This window comes from Rana temporaria, chromosome 2 (genome assembly GCF_905171775.1).
Source record: "Rana temporaria chromosome 2, aRanTem1.1, whole genome shotgun sequence".
Taxonomy (NCBI): Eukaryota; Metazoa; Chordata; class Amphibia; order Anura; family Ranidae; genus Rana; species Rana temporaria.
Window position 1 is genome coordinate 318,394,564 of NC_053490.1, and position 18,573 is coordinate 318,413,136.

At 43.1% G+C, this 18,573-nt stretch overlaps 1 protein-coding gene across 1 annotated transcript in view; it reads left to right on the plus strand.

The window, feature by feature from the left end:
• Nucleotides 1-18,573, plus strand: part of PHTF1 (putative homeodomain transcription factor 1) — a 245,573-nt gene that overhangs the window by 21,349 nt on the left and 205,651 nt on the right. Inside the window, 1 exon segment of the mRNA XM_040339390.1 lies at nt 6,498-6,560. Within this exon segment, the coding sequence (XP_040195324.1) occupies nt 6,498-6,560 (63 nt within the window).

The following is an 18,573-nucleotide window of genomic DNA, read 5'->3' on the forward strand; positions in this document are numbered from 1 at the left end:
CTGGCAGACAGTGTTTTAATGGCAGAAGATACCCTTTCCTGTCTCCCAGCGGTAACCTACACTGAGTTTAGCGTACATTACAGCACCTGCAGGAGTGGTGTCAATGTGACCCAGCCATTGAAGAACCCGAACAGAGAGAACCTGGAAAGGAAGACCAGGTGAACATGGAAGCGCCCCCGCACTGACAGTGAAGCGCTGGAGGGCTTCTTTTTACTGGTAAGTCTGTCATAATGTGCTGGTATGCAGTGCATACTAGTACATTATGGCATTTAACTGAAGGGGGGGGGCCCAGTTAAAGTTTACTACTGTAATGGTTATGAACCTCAAAGGGATTCAAGATGGATTTCTACGGATGTTCCGAAATGTAAAGTGTAGATAATATGCGTGCACGCTGAAAGTGAGGCACTTACACATCTGTTCAGTTCAACTACTTTCTTATCTAATGTTTATTTCAGGCAGTACCAAGCTCTTTTCACACACTGCATGATGCGTCACTACTATGTTAATGTGAATCTAAAAAGCACATCTGATTGGCTGAAATACAAGAAGAGTACAAAAACTTGATGATTGAAGCTTGATTGTCCTCTGGTCTCTCTTCACTTCCGCATATTTCAGGATGAGTGGGAGAAGGGGGTATCCGCCATTTCTGTCTTCTACAATCATCTCGATGGAAGGGGGAGTTATTAGAGGCCATATTGAATAAGGACTTTTAAAACAGTTGTATACATACAAAAACAATAAAAGACTTTATAGTATAGAAAAGATGCATAGAAAGTAGGCATTTTCTGGTTATCATTATACTCCTCACCAGGCCCGGACTGGGACAAAAAATAGGCCCGGGCATTTTGGAGGTGCTGACCGGCACCTCCGGCAGAGAGCATGGGGGGAGGTGGAGAGCACAGGGAGGGCGGTGGAGGGCATAGGGGGGAGGTGGAGAGCATTGGGGGGGGGGGGCGGCAGAGATCATGGGGAGAGGTTAAGAGCACTGGTGGGTGGTGGAGAGCATGAGGGGAGGTAATGAGCACTGAGGAGTGGCAGAGAGCACTGGGGTGGTGACAGAAAGCATGGGGAGGTGGAGAGCACTGGGGGGTGGCAGAGAGCACTAGGGGGGTAGTAGAGAGCATGGGGGAGGCGGAAAGCACTGGGAGGGGGTGAAGAAAAGTATACCGCTCTAAAAACAATCAATCCCCATTGCTTCCGTCCCAACAAACCAAGAGGGTGCTGGCTGTGCTCAATTACCATGAGATGAAAGAAAAATCCTTGATCGCCGCACTCCTCAAAAAACGATGTCTTTATTCAAAACATGAAAAAACAACAAAAATTCAAATGGAAAAAACAGCCAAAATTCATGCAGTCAAACAAGAAGTGGATTAGGAAAAAAGAGCTGACATGTTTCGCATCCTGTGATGCTTACTCGTAGCTAGTGAACAAATGACCAAAGTGTGCTTAAATAGGGGAGGGAAAGAGGTGAATGGGGTGTTTCACCAAACACTCCCAGGTGATCATTAGTCAAAGGAACACTATTTTCCTTGATGTATCACACATGAGGTGCTCCTGTGTATGAAATTGAAAAAGATTTGTGAATGAAAAAATATCTAATTTATCAAACTCTTGATGATGAGACCAAGCAAGAGAAAGAAAAAAAGAGGAGAGACCCCATGTGTGAGACACATATATATGTCATAACCAGTGAAAAGGATGAATGAACAACAACAAATAAAACAAATAATAATAATAAAAAAAAAAAATTCCATACCCCATTATACCCCATTATATATGAAATATATAATTTTCTGTTTTGTTTCAGATATTCTTATTGTATATACTTCTTTCCTTTGGCCAAATTTTTCTGATGAATTTTTCTCAAAATGAGTAGGTGTTTTCTCTTTTTTGGGGACATTAGGAACATTGCGGCTCCTTTATCATCCTTCTTTCTAAATAGGCACTAATTTCACTAGCTACGAGTAAGCATCACAGGATGCGAAACATGTCAGCTCTTTTTTCCTAATCCACTTCTTGTTTGACTGCATGAATTTTGGCTGTTTTTTCCATTTGAATTGTTGTTGTTTTTTCATGTTTTGAATAAAGACATTGTTTTTTGAGGAGTGCGGCGATCCAGGATTTTTCTTTCACCACTGGGAGGGGGTGGCAGAGACCCCTGGGAGGGTGGCAGAGAGCCCTGGGGGGGAGGTTGAGAGCACTGGGGGGTGGCAGAGCGCATGGGTGGAGGTGGAGAGCACTGGGGGGTGGCAGAGCACTGGGGGGTGGCGGAGATCACGGGGGGGAGGCGGAGATCACGGGGGGTGGCAGAGAGCACTGGGGGGTGGCAGCGAGCACTGAGGGGAGGTGGAGATCAATGGGGGCTGGCAGAAAGCACTAGGGGGTGGCGGAGAGCACTGGGGGGGTGGAAGAGAGCACTGGGGGGTGGCAGAGATCACTGGGAGGTGGCAGAGAGAACTGGGGGGTGGCAGAGAGAACTGGGGGGTGGTGGAGATCACGAGGAGGCAAAGAGTATGGGTGGTGTAGGAGGAGCAGTGGGGGCGGCTGCATATAAAACAATAATTTTCTCCATCTCCCTTCTGCAGTATTGGAATGCCTGCTTTTCCTCTACCTCTCGCAGCCTCAGGCATTCCGATGTTGCAGAAGGAGATGGAGAAAAATAATGTTTTATATGCAGCCGCCCCCACTGCTCCTCCTATCCAGGTTACAGCAGGCTGCACTCACGTTTTCTGCTATCCGGGCGGCTTCAAGTTGTCAGCAGCAGGTGTCTGCTCTGGCTTCTCCCCCCTCGCAGTCACGCCCCCTGGCCGTGGAGTGGCCGAAGGCTTCTCATGTAGCTCCACCCCCCTCTGTGTTTATGTTCCCCCGGGCGGCCGTGGAGAGGCTAGATGAGCAGCACGGGCTTAAAGCGGGGGTTCACCCGTACATAACAATTTTTTCCCTTAGCTTCATGCTCATTTTGTCTAGGGGAATAGGCTAGTTGCTTTAAAATATGAGCTGTACTTACCGTTTACGAGATGCATCTTCTCCGGCCCGCTTCCGGGTATGGGCTGCGGGACTGGGCGTTCCTATTTTGATTGACAGTCTTCCGAGAGGCTTCCGACGGTCGCATCCATCGCGTCACGATTTTCCGAAAGAAGCCGAACGTCGGTGCGCAGGTGCAGTATAGAGCCGCACCGACATTCGGCTTCTTTCGGCTACTAGTGACGCGATGGATGCGACCGTCAGAAGCCTCTCGGAAGACTGTCAATCAAGAAGGAACGCCCGCTCCCGAAGACCTATACCCGGAAGCGACGGAGAAGATGCATCTCAAACGGTAAGTACAGCTCATATTTTAAAACAACTGGCCAATTCCCCTAGACAAAATGAGCATCCATCTAAGGGGATTCTTTGAAAAAAATGTTTTATGGGTGAACTCCCGCTTTAAACAGCCTTGTGCCCCGCTACTAAGGCTTGCAGCCTTGCGGCCTCTCGGGGGGGTGCGGCCCACCGGGCGAATGCCCGATGGCCAGTCCGGGCCTGCTCGTCACATTCCTTCACACTACCACTTTAAAGAGTGCTCACAATGTACAACATAGATGAAGTATGTTGCCAACACATCTACAAATTGGTTTCAAAGTGCACATCTCTTTATTCTTGCATGATCACATACAAAAGCAATGTTGTGGGGCCACACAGGGACTCTTCCTCAGACATTGACATCAAATACCTGGGGAAGGGTCCCTGCATAGTCTTGAAACATTGCTTTTCTATGTGATCATATGAGAAAAAAGAGTTGTGCACTTTGAAACAAACTTGTAGCTGTGCTGGCAAGATATATCATCTATGGTTGGTAGACGCAAAAACAAGCATCTTACAGCAAGTGCACCTTTACATTGAGGGTTGATGGCTGGTCTGTACCTTTTTCCGTAAAAAATGTTTAGGGTACGATGCATTTTGTAATGTGATCGAACAGTTCATCTAATTTGTTCCGCACTATTTGACAAATTGCATAGGAGTTTGGACACTGATTTATATTTTGGATAGGGTATTCATACACTGTGGGCACTGTATTTATTTGTACTTTGTAAGAGATAAGATTTTGTGGGTTTATGTATATCACTTAGGTTAGCGCTGTATGTATGTTTATATGCTGTATGTGTGTGTTTTCTCACTGTAGTAGCTTGGTGGCTTGTTTAATTTTCCAGCAGTGTGTATGTCTGTGTGTGCTACACCCCAGGGAATAAATCTCACTGATTCTGTAAATATAATTTACTTTTGTGGCTCTGATAACAGGAGCATAGATTGGTTGGTTAGCACAGAACCTCTCAGCTTGGGACTTTGCTCTCACAACAAGTAGTAAAACAAACAGACAAAGACCTCCTAACCCATAGTGTGACAGCATGTTGACTGTTACGTTGTAAAACAATCTCCAATAAAAAGAAAAAAACTTTACACAAATTAGGTATTAATAATTCACACAATGTCCACAACCCAGCAACTGTGATAGATTTTATGGTGTGCTTATAATTAAATGCTTTTTCTATTTCTTTAGTTTTGGATAGAGAGGGCAGAGATTAGAACACCTGTCAGTTTTTATTGCTGGCTGTGCATCCTTTAGAGAGATTCACCCTCTTTGTTTACCATTATTGTTAAAAGTGAAAGTAAAAGAAAAATCCCAAATTGTCCCAGAAAAGTAATAGAGGGGAATTTTTCTAATGGGGACACTACCACCATCTGGGGGTCTACAAGATATTTCCTTCATTTAAAGGGATTTACTCTCACTTCCTGTTTTGGCTATGGGACAGGAAGTGAAGAGAAATCTCCCTAATGGGTTTATACCCACCCTTACTTTATCCAAAAGGTAAAACGTTTTGCCTATAGTTCTACTTTAAAGTGGATGTAAACAAAAATAAAAAGTCCTTTCCGTCCCCTTGCTTCGAGTGACATACAACATTACCTCTCACAGCGAACCGTGGATCACCCCCCATATTATGATAAACATCCAGGAATGTGCATCTGTCCAAGCTAGTGCACGAGATATGTAAAAACCCTGTCACTCGAAGCAAGGGGACGGAAAGGACTTTTTATTTAGACAGGTTTTTATCTGGAAGTCTGTTAATTTTCACTGAACAATAAAAAGAGGATTGCTCAGAGCTGGATTAACTATGTGTGGCAAGACTGGGCACAGATGATAGGAAATCTTATTCTCTACATTGTGACATAAAAAAAAAAATTTTTTTGGGGGGTTAACATCCACTTTAAGGTTTGGTTCTGCAGGTAGGGCAGTCTATTTATTTCAGTGGGCCGCCCTACCCACAGAAACGCAGGGGCAAAAAAGTCCATACAGTTTCACGTGCGTAAAAGCACAGGTGTTTTCCTGATGACAGATGACATTAATGGCAACCCCATGTGTCTGCTGACGAGCATGCGCTTTTCTCTTGCATGTTGGAAAGCGCACAGTTCCTGACACGCTATAATGTGAACCTAGCCTAAGCACTCACGCACACTTGAGCTTTCATTATAGCATGTTGCCGACAAGCTATAATGTAAACCTAACCTAAGAACTCATGCACTCCTGAGCTCAAAAACACAGCTTTTACAACCATTTGAGGTTTTTTTTCTGTCTCTAAACACCACTTAATGTTAGCCTATGTCTCCATGCACACTGTGGGCATTTACAGACAGGGGCATTTAGAGGCAGAAACCCCCCACCACCAAAGTCCTATGCATTAAGGTGAAAAACCACCTTGCATTTTCCAGCCCCCCCGACCCCCCCCCCATTTTACTTAACTGAGCCCCAAATGTCCGTGGGCGCGATCCCACGTCGTTCTCTCTATGGCTGACCGGCTTCTCATTGGATAGATTGATGACAGCAGCGGGAGCCAATGGCCGCGCTGCTAATAAAATCCAGTGACGCGGCCGCCGGGAGGCAGGGCCAAGTCATACACTAGGCGGCTATGCACGCCGAGTGGATAACACAGGTGCGTGCCCGCAAGGTAACCCCCTCGGGAGAGAGCTTCCCAGAGGAGGTTAGCTCATGCTGGGAGGAGCCAAAACGGCCGCTGTGGGACCCCAGAAGAGGACGTTCGGAGCCTCTCTGTGCAAAACAAACTGCACAGTGGAGGTAAGTATGACATGTTTGTTTTTTTTTTTAAACCTTTAGTGTCCCTTAAATGGCAACCCCGCTCGTCTGCTAAAGAGCACGTTTCCCTTGCGTGTCAGGAACACATGCGATTGTGCACGCATTCCTGACACTCTATAATGTGAATTTAGCCTAAGGGGCCTTCCAAGGGATTTTATCACATCTATTTTGCTAAAGAAAACACTTTAGCAAGCCTTCTGTGGTATCACTGGTTGCCAAATCAGGTCAATTAAAATATCTATACATCTTATATTTCTAAATTGCTGTTGAAAGTGATTTGATTTTTTTGGGTGTGAAAAGTATAAAACTACATTAACTGTAATACTTCTTGTGTCTAAAATTGCTAATGCTCTAGTAACCCTATTTATTCCAGATTGGAGCATATGACCAACAAATATCGGAAAAATTAGTAGAACAGAAGGAGATAAAAGTTAAGGTAAGACATGATGTAATCTTGTATTAAAGCAAATGTGGAGGCATATATAAAGTACTCCTTTTATATAACAAACAAAAACACCCTAAATATATTTCAGTGTGCTTTTATTTTAGCCTGTGTAGTTCTTTGTACAATGTGAGGAGGGCAGGTACAATCAAGCTTTATACATTCACCAATACATAAAGGGCTGGTTAAAGCAGTAGTAAACCGCAGTTGTTGAGAAAAAGACTAATAATTTCCCTGCAAAGCAATGCCATAATGTGCTTGTATGCCTTGTAAACCAGCACATTATGAGAAACTTACCTTAGAGCAAAACCACTGAGGGGGCTGACAACTTCCCCTGGTCTTCCTTACGGGTTCTCTGCCTCCAGCTACATTATTGGCCCGGGGGAACATTGATGTCACTACTGTGCATGCGTGTGGGAGCCTTCGTTTACGGCACAGGCTCTGAAGGTCTGGCACTGTTTGCCGGGCCTTCAGAGCGTATGCGCCAGTGATGTCATCAGCTGAATGCACTCTGAACATTTCCTAAACAGTGCAAGTTTAGGAGATATTTACAGTACCTAAAGGTAAGCCTTAGTATAGGCTTACCTGTAGGTATAAGTGGTGTAACAGTTTACAACCACTTTAGCAGGTTATTGTCATTTCGTGTGTTGCTGCTACTTCATTATCCAATCACAGTCAGGGATGGTTGTGGTATTCCTTTAACTGCAGTAAAAAAAAAAGTTAGTTAGATTGAAAGTTAAAGGAGTTGTAAATAAAATTTTTTTTTTTGCTGAAATGACTGTTTACAGGGTATAGAGACATAATAGTTAACTGATTCCTTTTAAAAATGATTAAAAATAGATAAAAATCAATCATATAATGTTCCTGTAGTTTCTAGTTTCGTTTTTGCATGTTTCCTGCTTCTCTGCTGTACAGAGCATACAGAGTCAATACAGGGCAGTGATGGTTTGGAAAACGAAACTGATTGGTGCTGAGGGGTTTTAGACACACAGAAATCACACCTCCTTGATTAGTGACCACAGAGAGAAAGCTCCCAGTACTGTGGTTATGAGGAAACAGACAACCAGGAAGTCTGGAGATCAGAGAAGAATTACAGCAACTTGAGAGCAAAAACGAACAATAAGGACATGAAAACAGCAATGCATTAAGGTAAAGGAAGCTATAAAGATACAAAAAAAATTCCTTTACAAACCCTTTAACAGTGCTGTTTGACAGGGTTTGTCTGCTTTTGAAAACTAGCTGAATGTAGGGGGACTCGCCATGTTTGGAGGAAGAAAAATGCTGACTATGACCCTAAGAACAACATCCCTACAGTCAAGCACAGAGGTGGAAACATTATGCTTTGGGGCTATTTGTCTGCTAAAGGTACAGAGGGACTTTGCCGCATTGAGGGGCCAATGGATGGGGTCATGTATTGTAAAATCTTGGATGAGACCTTCTTCCCTCAGCCAGAACACTGAAGATGGGTCATGGATGGGTCTTTCAGCATGACAATGACCCAAAACATACCGCCAAGGCAACAAATGGGGTGCTCAAGAAGAAGCACATTAAGGTCATGCCCAGCCAGTCTCCAGGACTTAAAGGGGTTGTAAAGGTAAAAGGAGGAGAGTCAGGATGCCCACTAACACACAGCTCTTTTCTCTATCTGCAACATAGAGAGCATCCTGACTCTCCTGCTCGCCCCATACCCCCTCAAGGGAGTGGGCGAGCACGACACTCCACACCAGGGAGAAAGCCTCACATTACTGTGTGGAGTTACAGCCAGAAGAACAGGAAGTGAGGATTTCTCAGAAGAAATAAGGACATTTTTGAAAGCAAAATGGAAGGATGAGGTAAGTGAAGGGGGACTGCACTAGGGTAAAGGAAGCTATTTAGGAAAACATTTTTTTTTACCTTTACAACCCCTTTAATTCTATAGAAAATTTATGGAGGGAGCTTAAACTTCAAGTTGCCATGCGTCAATCAAGAAATCTTAAAGGGTCACTAAAGGAATTTTTTTTTTTTTTGCTGAAATGACTGTTTACAGGGCATAGAGACATAAAAGTTAAATGATTCCTTTTAAAAATGATTACAAATGGATAAAAAATCAATCAATAATGTGCCTGTAGGTTAGTTTCACTTTTAAACTGGTTTCATGTTCCTGTGTGCTAGAGAGACACACAGAACAAAAACAAACAAATCCAGGGCAGTGTTTTGTTTTTAAAATGAATCTGATTGGTTCTGTTAAGTTTTAGACACACAGTAATGACAGCATAGGCCCCATACACACCATAGAATTTATCCGCAGATACGGTTCAGCGGACCGTATCCGCGGATAAATCCTCTCTAAGATTTCAGAGGATTTCAATGCGATGGCGTGTACACACCATCGCATTGAAATCCGCGCTGAAATCCTCTGCCGATGACGTGTCGCGCCGTCGCCGCTATTATGACGCGGCGACGGGCGCGACGCTGTCATATAAGGAATTCCACGCATGCGTCTATTCATTACGGCGCGTGCGGGGAATCCCTTTGGACGGATGGATCCGGTAAGTCTGTACAGACGAGCGGATCCATCCGTTGGAATGGATTCCAGCAGATAGATATTCTGTGCATGTCGACAAATATTTATCTGCTGGAAATCCATTCCAGGGGAGATTTATCTGCGGATAGATATCCGTTGGCGTGTACACACCATAGGATCTATCCGCAGAAACCCATTTGATGGGATTTATCTGCGGATAGATTCTATGGTGTGTATGGGGCCTTAGACCTACAGTGAAAAGCTCCCAGTACGATGGTTATAAGGAAAAAGACAACCAGGAAGTGTGGAGATCACAGCAGAATTACAGCTACTTCAAAGCAAAAACGTACAATAAGGACATGAAACCAGTACTGCAGTAAGGTAAAGGAAGCTATTTAGCTAAAAAAAAAAATTCCTTTAGTGATCCTTTAAGGAGTTAGAGAAGATCCTTAAAAAATAGTGGACCAAAATCTCACTGAGATGTGTGCAAATCTGGTCAATGGCCCAGATTCAGTAAGCAATTGCGCCTGCTTAACCATAGTTACGCAGCGCAATTGCTGACTTGCGCCGGCGTAACGAGTTCTTCTGATTCAGAGAACTCGTTACGCCGACTGCAGCCTAAAATCTGGGGGGCATAAGGCTCTTATGCCACGCAGATTTTAGGCTGCATTCTTGCTTTGACCGCTAGGGGGCGCTCCCATTGTGGTCAGCGTATAGTATGCAAATTGCATACTTACGCCGATTCACAATGTTGCGCGGGCCCTGCGTACGCAAGTTACAGAGTTTTCGTACGGCGTCTTTAGCGTAAGGCTGCCCCTTCTAATAGTAGGGGCAGCCAATGCTAAAGTATACCCTCCGTTCCCGCGTCATGAAATTTGAATTTCACGCCGTTTGCGTAAGTGATACGTGAATGGCGCTGGACGCCATTCACGTTCACTTTGAAGCAAATGACGTCCTTGCGACGTCATTTGCCGCAATGCACGTCGGGAAAGTTTCCCGACGGCGCATGCGCTTTACGATCGGCGCGGGAACGCGCCTAATTTAAATGATTCCCGCCCCCGGGAATCAGCTACTGCTCCGTGAATCGAGGGCAGCGCAAAATATTTGCGGGGGCGCAGGGCAAAATCGTTGCCCTGCGCCTCCGCAAATAGATCGCAGATCTCTTTGAATCCGGACCAATAACTACAAGAAACATCTCACCTCTGTGCTTGCCAACAAGGGTTTTTCCACCAAGTCATATTTTTCTTGGGGATCAAATACTTATTTTACTCACGGAACTCAATTGATATTATTTATATCGTGGTTTTTTTTTTCTGGGTTTTTGGTTTATATTCTGTCTTTCTCATTTAAAATGCACTTATGATACAAATTATAGACCCTTCATTGATTTGTAAGTGGGCAAACTTACAAAATCTGCAGGGGATCAAATAATTATTTTCCCCACTGTATATTAATTCCCTATGTATTTATTTTTAGGGCATTTTGCTGTGGATTACAATATGGGTGTTTTTGCCTGGCTCTTTGTGCTTAGTATATGTTCGTGTTTACTAAAACAAAAATCAGCTATTGCATAGAGGAACTTGTCAGTCTTATAAACAGAACTATTGTTCAACTGTACAGTCAACTATACCATAAAAAGTAATGCATATTGCATGATCTGTAGACAGTTGTGCAACTTTTCAACAGCCTTTGTGCTTTCTTCCTCCTGCAGTTATTTTGTTTTTATTTTCAAACATCCTAAAGGTTGTTAGGCAAGAAACCACACTAGATATGTAACCGCGGTTTGTGAGTTGTCCCCATCTCATCCTGCACTTAACTCGGTACCTTATGGTAAACGCAGCACTGCGTATGTCTTCTCTAGGAAGCATATGCTTTGTGATCACATTCAGATCTCTTTGGGTAATAGAGACACCTGCTGGAAGGAATTAGTAATACATTTCAGCACATTACATAAAGCTGCAGCTGTGCTCATGCAGATTAATTGATTCTTGCTGTAAAAGCACGACATACAGGAGACTACAGATTTCTGCCTTGAAGGTTGTTTTTTTTTCTTCTAACAATGAAAGAGATGCTTTACCCACTACTAATGAACTGCTACAAAATCCCTTAAGTGACATAGCCCTTAAAAATGAATTCAAACAGCTGTTTATTATAAGCAGACTTTCCAGCAGCTCTGAATCGCACCAGCTGCTGACCTAAACTAGAAATGTCCAGAAACATCTTACTTACAACAATACACCTCTTCACAATTTGCCAATGCCATCTTCTTTTCAGGCATCTGGAACACAATGGGTTGCCTACACTGCATTATGTTAACGTGTGTTTATTTATATATATATATATATATATAAAAAAAACATTTTTTTTCCTCAGTTTTGGCCGATACGTATTCTTTTACATATTTTTGGTAAAAAAAAAATCGCAATAATCGTATATTGATTGGTTTGCGCAAAACTTATAGCGGCTACAAAATAGGGGATAGATTAATAGCATTTTTTTTTTTTTATTAGTAATGGTGGCGATCAGTGATTTTTATCGTGACTGCGATATTGTGACGGACACATCGGACACTTTTGACACTATTTTGGTGTAAATGTGACTGTCAGGGAAGTGGTTAACACTAGGGGGCGATCAAGGGGTTAAATGTGAATCCTAGTTAGTGATTCTAACTGTAGGGCGAGGGGACTGACTGGGGGAGGTGACCGATCTGTGTCCCTATGTACAAGGGACACAGCATCGGTCTCCTCTCCCTGGCAGGACGTGGATCTCCATGTTTACACACAGAGGGGGTAATCCACAAAGATCCGGCGTAACTTAATTTTTTCCATTTAAGTTACACTGCCTTAAAATGTCTACCTAAGTGCCCGATCCACAAAGCACTTACCTAGAAATTTTTGGCTGTGTTACTTAAATTCCGCCGGCGCAAGGCGTTCCTATTTTCATGGGGGCGATTCCCATTTAAATTAGGCGCGCTCCCGCGCCGGCCGTACTGCGCATGCTCGTGACGTAATTTTCCCGACGTGCATAGCGCGAAATTACGTTACGCCAAGCTTTGTGGATTGCGACGGGTCAATAAAGTTGCGTCGGGAAAAAAAAAGATACGGCGCGAAAAAAAAAATTCAAAACAAAAAAAAAATCGCGTCGCTGGACAGAAGGGTCTGTTTTTACAAGGTGTAAACAGTTTACACTTTGTAAAAGCAGCCCTAATTTTGCGTTTGCAAACTAAAACTTACGGAGAAAAAACGAAGCTGAAAAGCTTCGTGGATCTCCGTAAGTGCTAATTTGCATACCCGAGGCGGCATTTCGACGCGAAATGCCCCCAGCGGCGGATGCGGTACTGCATCCTAAGATCCGGCAGTGTAAGTCCCTTACACATGCCGGATCTTCTGCCTAACTATGGAAAACTGATTCTGTGGATCAGTTCCATAGTTAGAAACAGGGATACGACGGCGTAACAGCAGTTACGCCGGCGTATCCCTTTTGAGGATCTGGCCCAGAGATCCACTGTCCTGCTCAGTTACTAAGCACGCGCATCGTGCCCCCTAGTGGCTCGGCAAGGCGAGGATGTCATATGACGTCTTCCCAAAAGGAGAGGATTATCGTGCCGCCGTCAATTGACGGTGGCCGGTAGTAAAGCGGTTAATGTAAAAAGAAATGGGTAACAGTGACAGATTTTAGCATCCGTGTTTGTCAATTGTTTGCTAATTACATCTCATTCACATAATGTTTATATATAGGAACAGACTGGAAACTTCATCAGGAACATATGTGAAAATCAATTGCTCCAACTTAAAGGGAAAGGAGAGTGATCTCAAACACACTGATTAGCAACAATATTCATTACAAAATACCTGAGATATCTGGAAAAGAGTAAAACGATTATAAATATCAACATAAATAACTGTACCAAACACCCTATTTACTTTGCAGTCCATTATACTCAAATTAAAATAAGTTGCTGGCTGCCACTGCTAGGACTTCCGTTTCTGGGGGGCGTGGCTTGAGTATGGCAGAGTCAGACGCTGCCGAGCGAGTTATCCAGCCCTGCACTCACCTGACGCTGACGCTGTTTGACCGTGACTGAGCAATCCATGCCGGGGAGAAAGTAGAGGGCTGCTGGAGCCAGTACCAGTGAGGTGCATTTCCCGGCTACGAAGGTCACAAAAATTAAAGAGTAGCGTTGTGGAGATAGCAGAGTACGCTACAAGAAGGACAACAAGCGCTGTAAGCATTGGAAGCACCGCAATGATCGCGGAGTGCAGGAGCGGGACACACAGTGTAACTGCTCTACACAATACTGTGTTGGAGCGGACTTTGCTGACAGTCCAACTGAGCGGAGGAGCTGACGGAAGTGTAGGAAAGCACTGCAGTGAAGAGAGAAGAATATCCTTAACACCTTTTGCAAGACTTCCCGCACCCTCCACAGTGTTAACATCTCCTATATTGCCAGCGCTATCAATACCGATATCAATATCCTCAGTACCAGGTATGATGCAGCCAGCTCCAAGTGAGGACATCTCTCAGGTATGCATTTTAAACTCTCTGGGTACAGATGTTGGGGAGCAAGGGAATGTATCTGTGCTAATGCAGTTAATTCAGTTGCTCCCCACTAGAGAGGATATAAATGCTATGATGGGGAGCTGGCTGGGACCTTTGAAGAAAAAAATAGGAGTGGTGCGGGACGAGGTAGCGGTTATAGACAAGAAAATGCTTAAAGTTAAAGAGTTACAAGAAAAAGCTAATATGCGGATAGCTATGTTAGAAGAAAAAATGAAAATACAGCCCCAGAGAATGGTGGCGATACAATTACAGGCTGAAGAGGCAGAGAATAGAAGCAGAAGGAATAATATACGCATAACAGGGATACCGGAAACCGTAGCAACATCAGAATTGAGAGTAATAGTGGTAAATATGCTTAATAAGCTATTGGAGAACCCCCAGGATACACAGATTGAATTAGATCGGGTGCATAGGGTTCCCGCAATGCGATATCATGCTCAGACGACCCCGAGAGATACTCTGTGCAGAGTTCATTTTTATAAAGTTAAGGAGGAAATCATGAAGGCTGCCTGGCAAAAGAAAGTGGGGGAACCTATGAAGGAGGAGATACAATTTTTTTCAGATCTCTGCTGGCAAACAAAAGAGAGACGAAGAATGCTTAGACCCTTGCTGGACCACTTACGATTGAAGGGGGTTGGGTATAGGTGGGGGTATCCAATTTCCCTGATAATCAAGAAGGAGGAAGCCACTTTTACTCTAAATAATCTGGACCAACTGCCTGAATTGTTTAGCCTGCTAGGCTCAGAGACTTTCAAGGTGCCCAATTGGACAGAGCTATTGGGTGCGGAAGGATGGGGCACCCAGCAAAGACAGCAAAGAAAATAAGAAAGGGACTTATTATAGAAGATTTAGCTATCACCATCAAAGAGAAATTAAGTAGAAGAAATCTCCCTAAGACCCCCCCCCCACCCCCAGGGAAAGGGAAAAAGAGGTATTTTTTTTATTTTTTCCCTTCCTATTTTTTTCTTCTTTTTATGGTTTAGTTAGAAGTGTAGGAGAAAGAATGGCGAGAAGAGAGGGAGGAGAAAGAGAAGGGTTAAAAGAAAGGCATAGATGTTTAAAGAATAAATAGATAAGTTCACCTTTTCTGATTAAAGGAGGCGGCCCTCATACATTTTTTTTTTTTGGAGGGGGGGGGGGATAATTGTGTGGCACTAGTGCACTAATTTTGGGGATGAGAGGGTTATTCACAGGTGAGGAGATATTAGAGAGGGGGGGGGAAGTGGGAGGGATGGGGAGGGTGAAGGGGGGAGGTGGGCATATAAGGGGAAAGGGGTAAGGGGCAACAGGTAATAGGGGGATAATCACAAGAGTTTTCTGTTTAGTAGTGTTTTTTTTTTCTTTTTCTCATACCTAATAAATTAATCACAAAGTGGGGGGAAGGTAATATGAAGGATAAAGAGGGGGGGGGGGGAATGGGAGGAGTGGGGCGAGAAGGGCAATAAAGGAGGTTAAAATAGAATGTACATGTATACACTGGGGAGAGTAATAACTGTGTGAGTAACAATATAAGAGTAATAAATACACTAATCACAAGTAATCAATGGAAGGGGCACATTAAAGGCAACTAAGGGATAATTCACATACACATAAAAGAGAAGGTAAAAGGGGGAGTTTTTTTGGGGCGATCTCCTGATTAATAATAAGAAAGAAAGGGAATAGTAAGGTGAAATAATGTAAATACAAGTATGAATTTTTTTTCTCTCTCCTTTGGGGCAGATTACCACTGGTTGGAAATAACAGAGTATTGGTAGCGGGAGGAATGTGAAATGTGGGGGAATAATTCATTTGGTTGTGATAATGGGACTGGAGGGGGGGATGGAGGAGGCTCTTAGGCCTCGTACACACGGCCGAGGAACTCGACGTGCCAAACACGTCGAGTTCCTCGGCGAGTTCAGCCCTGAAGCCGCCGAGGAGCTCGGCGGGCCGAGTTCTCCCATAGAACAACGAGAAAATAGAGAACATGTTCTCTATTTTCTCGACGAGTTCCTCGGCGGCTCCATCGGGCCGAAAGTGTACACACGACAGAGTTTCTCGGCAGAATCCGGCTCTGACCGAGTTTCTCGCTGAATTCTGCCGAGAAACTCTGTCGTGTGTACGAGGCCTAAGATTGTGTCTTTCTCTCCATATGTTCCTGACCATTTGATATGGCTGCCTAATGAGGATTCGACCAGTACATCAGCTCCCTGTGTTTTACATGCTTTAATGACAATTTGGTAAAACAGTGGTCTTACAACAAGGTAAGAGTACCCAATCACACTGGTGGAGGAACACAATTTCAGTTTTGGGTGTCTCTTTTTCCTTTTCACATGGTGAAGATTTCTAAAGTTCCGATCGCTGGATCTGCTCTTTAATGTGGATTTCTTTTTTGTGGATTGCTTTACAGTGGGCTTTCTATCCTATGCGGACTTATGCACTTATATAATAATTTTTTGCATTTTGTTCACTTTAATTTATTTACATTTATAATTGGTTTGCGCTGCACTGTTTTCTGTTTCTACATACTTTTTCGGATTTTGTGAATGTCCTTTTTGTGTTCAGCCAGCATTCCTGTGGATCTTGAAATTTAAGTTTCACTTTTTTATCACTTGATATTAATTTGACGTTTAGTATCACCTATTCCCTTTAACAAGGGTCTTTTACACACATAATTTATTTTTGATCACTCATTTTTTGCGCTGATTGCACTCCTTGTATACTAGACATACGTGATATGGTTAAAAAAACTGAAAAAGATTTGAATTAAGATATGAATCAAAAGACGGTTAGAAAAGAGAGGGGGTGGGAGGGAGGAGGAAGGGGAGGAAAATACTTATGAAGTGTATAGGAATATAAGTATATATATTTTGAAGTTGAATTGAAGGAGGAGAGGAACGTTTTTGTATATTTTGTGTATAATTTTGTTATCCAGTGAGATACCAGGAAGTCTCTCATTTAGGTAAAGTAGTGGAGTGGTGTGGGACAAGCGAGAAGAAACCAAGGGTACAAACAGAACAGGCAGCAATAGACATACCCTTAGAGGGATTGGTATGGATACCAGAAAGAGAGATATCAAAGGAAGTGAGGAAACACCCGACAATAGGTGCCACTCGAATAGCAATCAAAAAGATATTTTAAAAAACGGATATTTCAAAGTACCCTAGTCCGATGGCCCCGATTTTGGGTACACCGGCTTTTCAGCCAGGCCTTATAGATTCTAGATTTAGAGCAATACGTCAGAGAGGCATCAGTAGGATTGTTTCATTTTTCTAGGTATAATTAGTAAATGTCAAACAATGAGATAGAACATGAGATAGAACCAGAATTTCTTAAGGAAGATGCAATTAAAGGCTTATATCAGAACTCAATCTTATGCCGCGTACACACGACCGTTTTTCGGGTTCTAAAAAATTACGTTTTTTTTTATGTCATTAAAAACAATCGCGTGTGGGCTTCAGAGCATTTTTCACGATCTAAAAAATGGCCATTAAAAATTTCGAACATGCTCTATTTTTTCACGACGTTTTTAACGTTGTCGTTTTTAAGGTTGTAAAAAATGGTCGTGTGTGGGCTTTAACGACGCGAAAAAAACGCGCATGCTCAGAAGCAAGTTATAAGACGGGAGCGCTCGTTCTGGTAAAACTACCGTTTCGTAATGGAGTATGCACATTCATCACGCAGTAACAGACTGAAAAGCGCAAATCGTCTTTTACTAACACAAAATCAGCTAAAGCAGCCCAAAGGGTAGCGCCATCCGCATGGAACTTCCCCTTTATAGTGCCGTCGTACGCGTTGTACATCAGCCCGCTTTGCTAGAGCATTTTTTTTTCACGATCGTGTGTAGGCAAGGCCGTTTTAATGACAGGGTTGAAAAAAACGTTGTTTTTTCTAGACCCTTAAAAAAGTCATTTTTTAGAACCCGAAAAACGGTCGTGTGTACGCGGCATAACACGTACACTGAAGTTAGATTGACAAGTTTTGAAGAGACATGTCTGAAAGGAGAATCAATAAAACACTCTCTGTCATATTTTTACGCTAAATTAACTGAATTAAAGCCCCACAGGAACTCACCTTTCTTAGGGACTGGGAGAGGGATCTGGGCGTAGTATTTTCTCAGGAGCAGATAGATAGGATTCTGAGGTATAATCATAAAGAATCAGTGGCAAGCAGATACCAGGAGGGGGATACAAAATCCTTATCAGATGGTAAGGAAGACCAAAAGTCCTACATCAGATATATCCCCAAATAACAGAAAAGTGCTGGAGATGCAAGGAAGCAGAAGGAACTATACTACATATATTCTGGGAATGTTTGAAAATCCAAGAATTTGGAAAATGGTAGGTGAAACTACAGAATTAATAACAGGAATAAGGCTAGGAGAGAACCCGGCCAAATATTTATTGTTTGATATCGCAATTTTATTGAGACATTTGCTGGTGACAGCAAGGGTGTGTGTCCCAGTCCTGTGGAAATGTGAAAATCCTCCATCTAGAGCACAATGGTTTGCAAGAATTGCAGAAATCCAACAAATGGAGAATCTCACTCTGACAATGAAAGATCAAGATGAGAGGTACAGAAAGACATGGGCCCCATATATGGCATATAGGGAGGGGACAAGGGCTAATGAGTAGGTAAAAAAAAATGACTGGTGGAGAAGGAGGGATGGGGGGGGGGGGGGGGGGGGCGGGTTAACGGAGAGAGAGGTTTTTTTTTTGGGAGAGGGGAGGGAAAATGGGAAAATTAAGAGTGTACTATGTCTGGAAATAATTAAATGTATTTAATGAAGTGTAATATACTAGCGGAATCAAGACTGTAGAAGCATGTAAAGGAAAAATTGTGTAAAATAAAGAATTTTATAAAAAAAAATAAAAAAATAAGTCATAATCATGATAAAGTTACACATGCCCAAAGTATCTATCAAAAAGTCCCCACTTTTCTCAGGAGAAGAACCCTGTCACCTGGAAT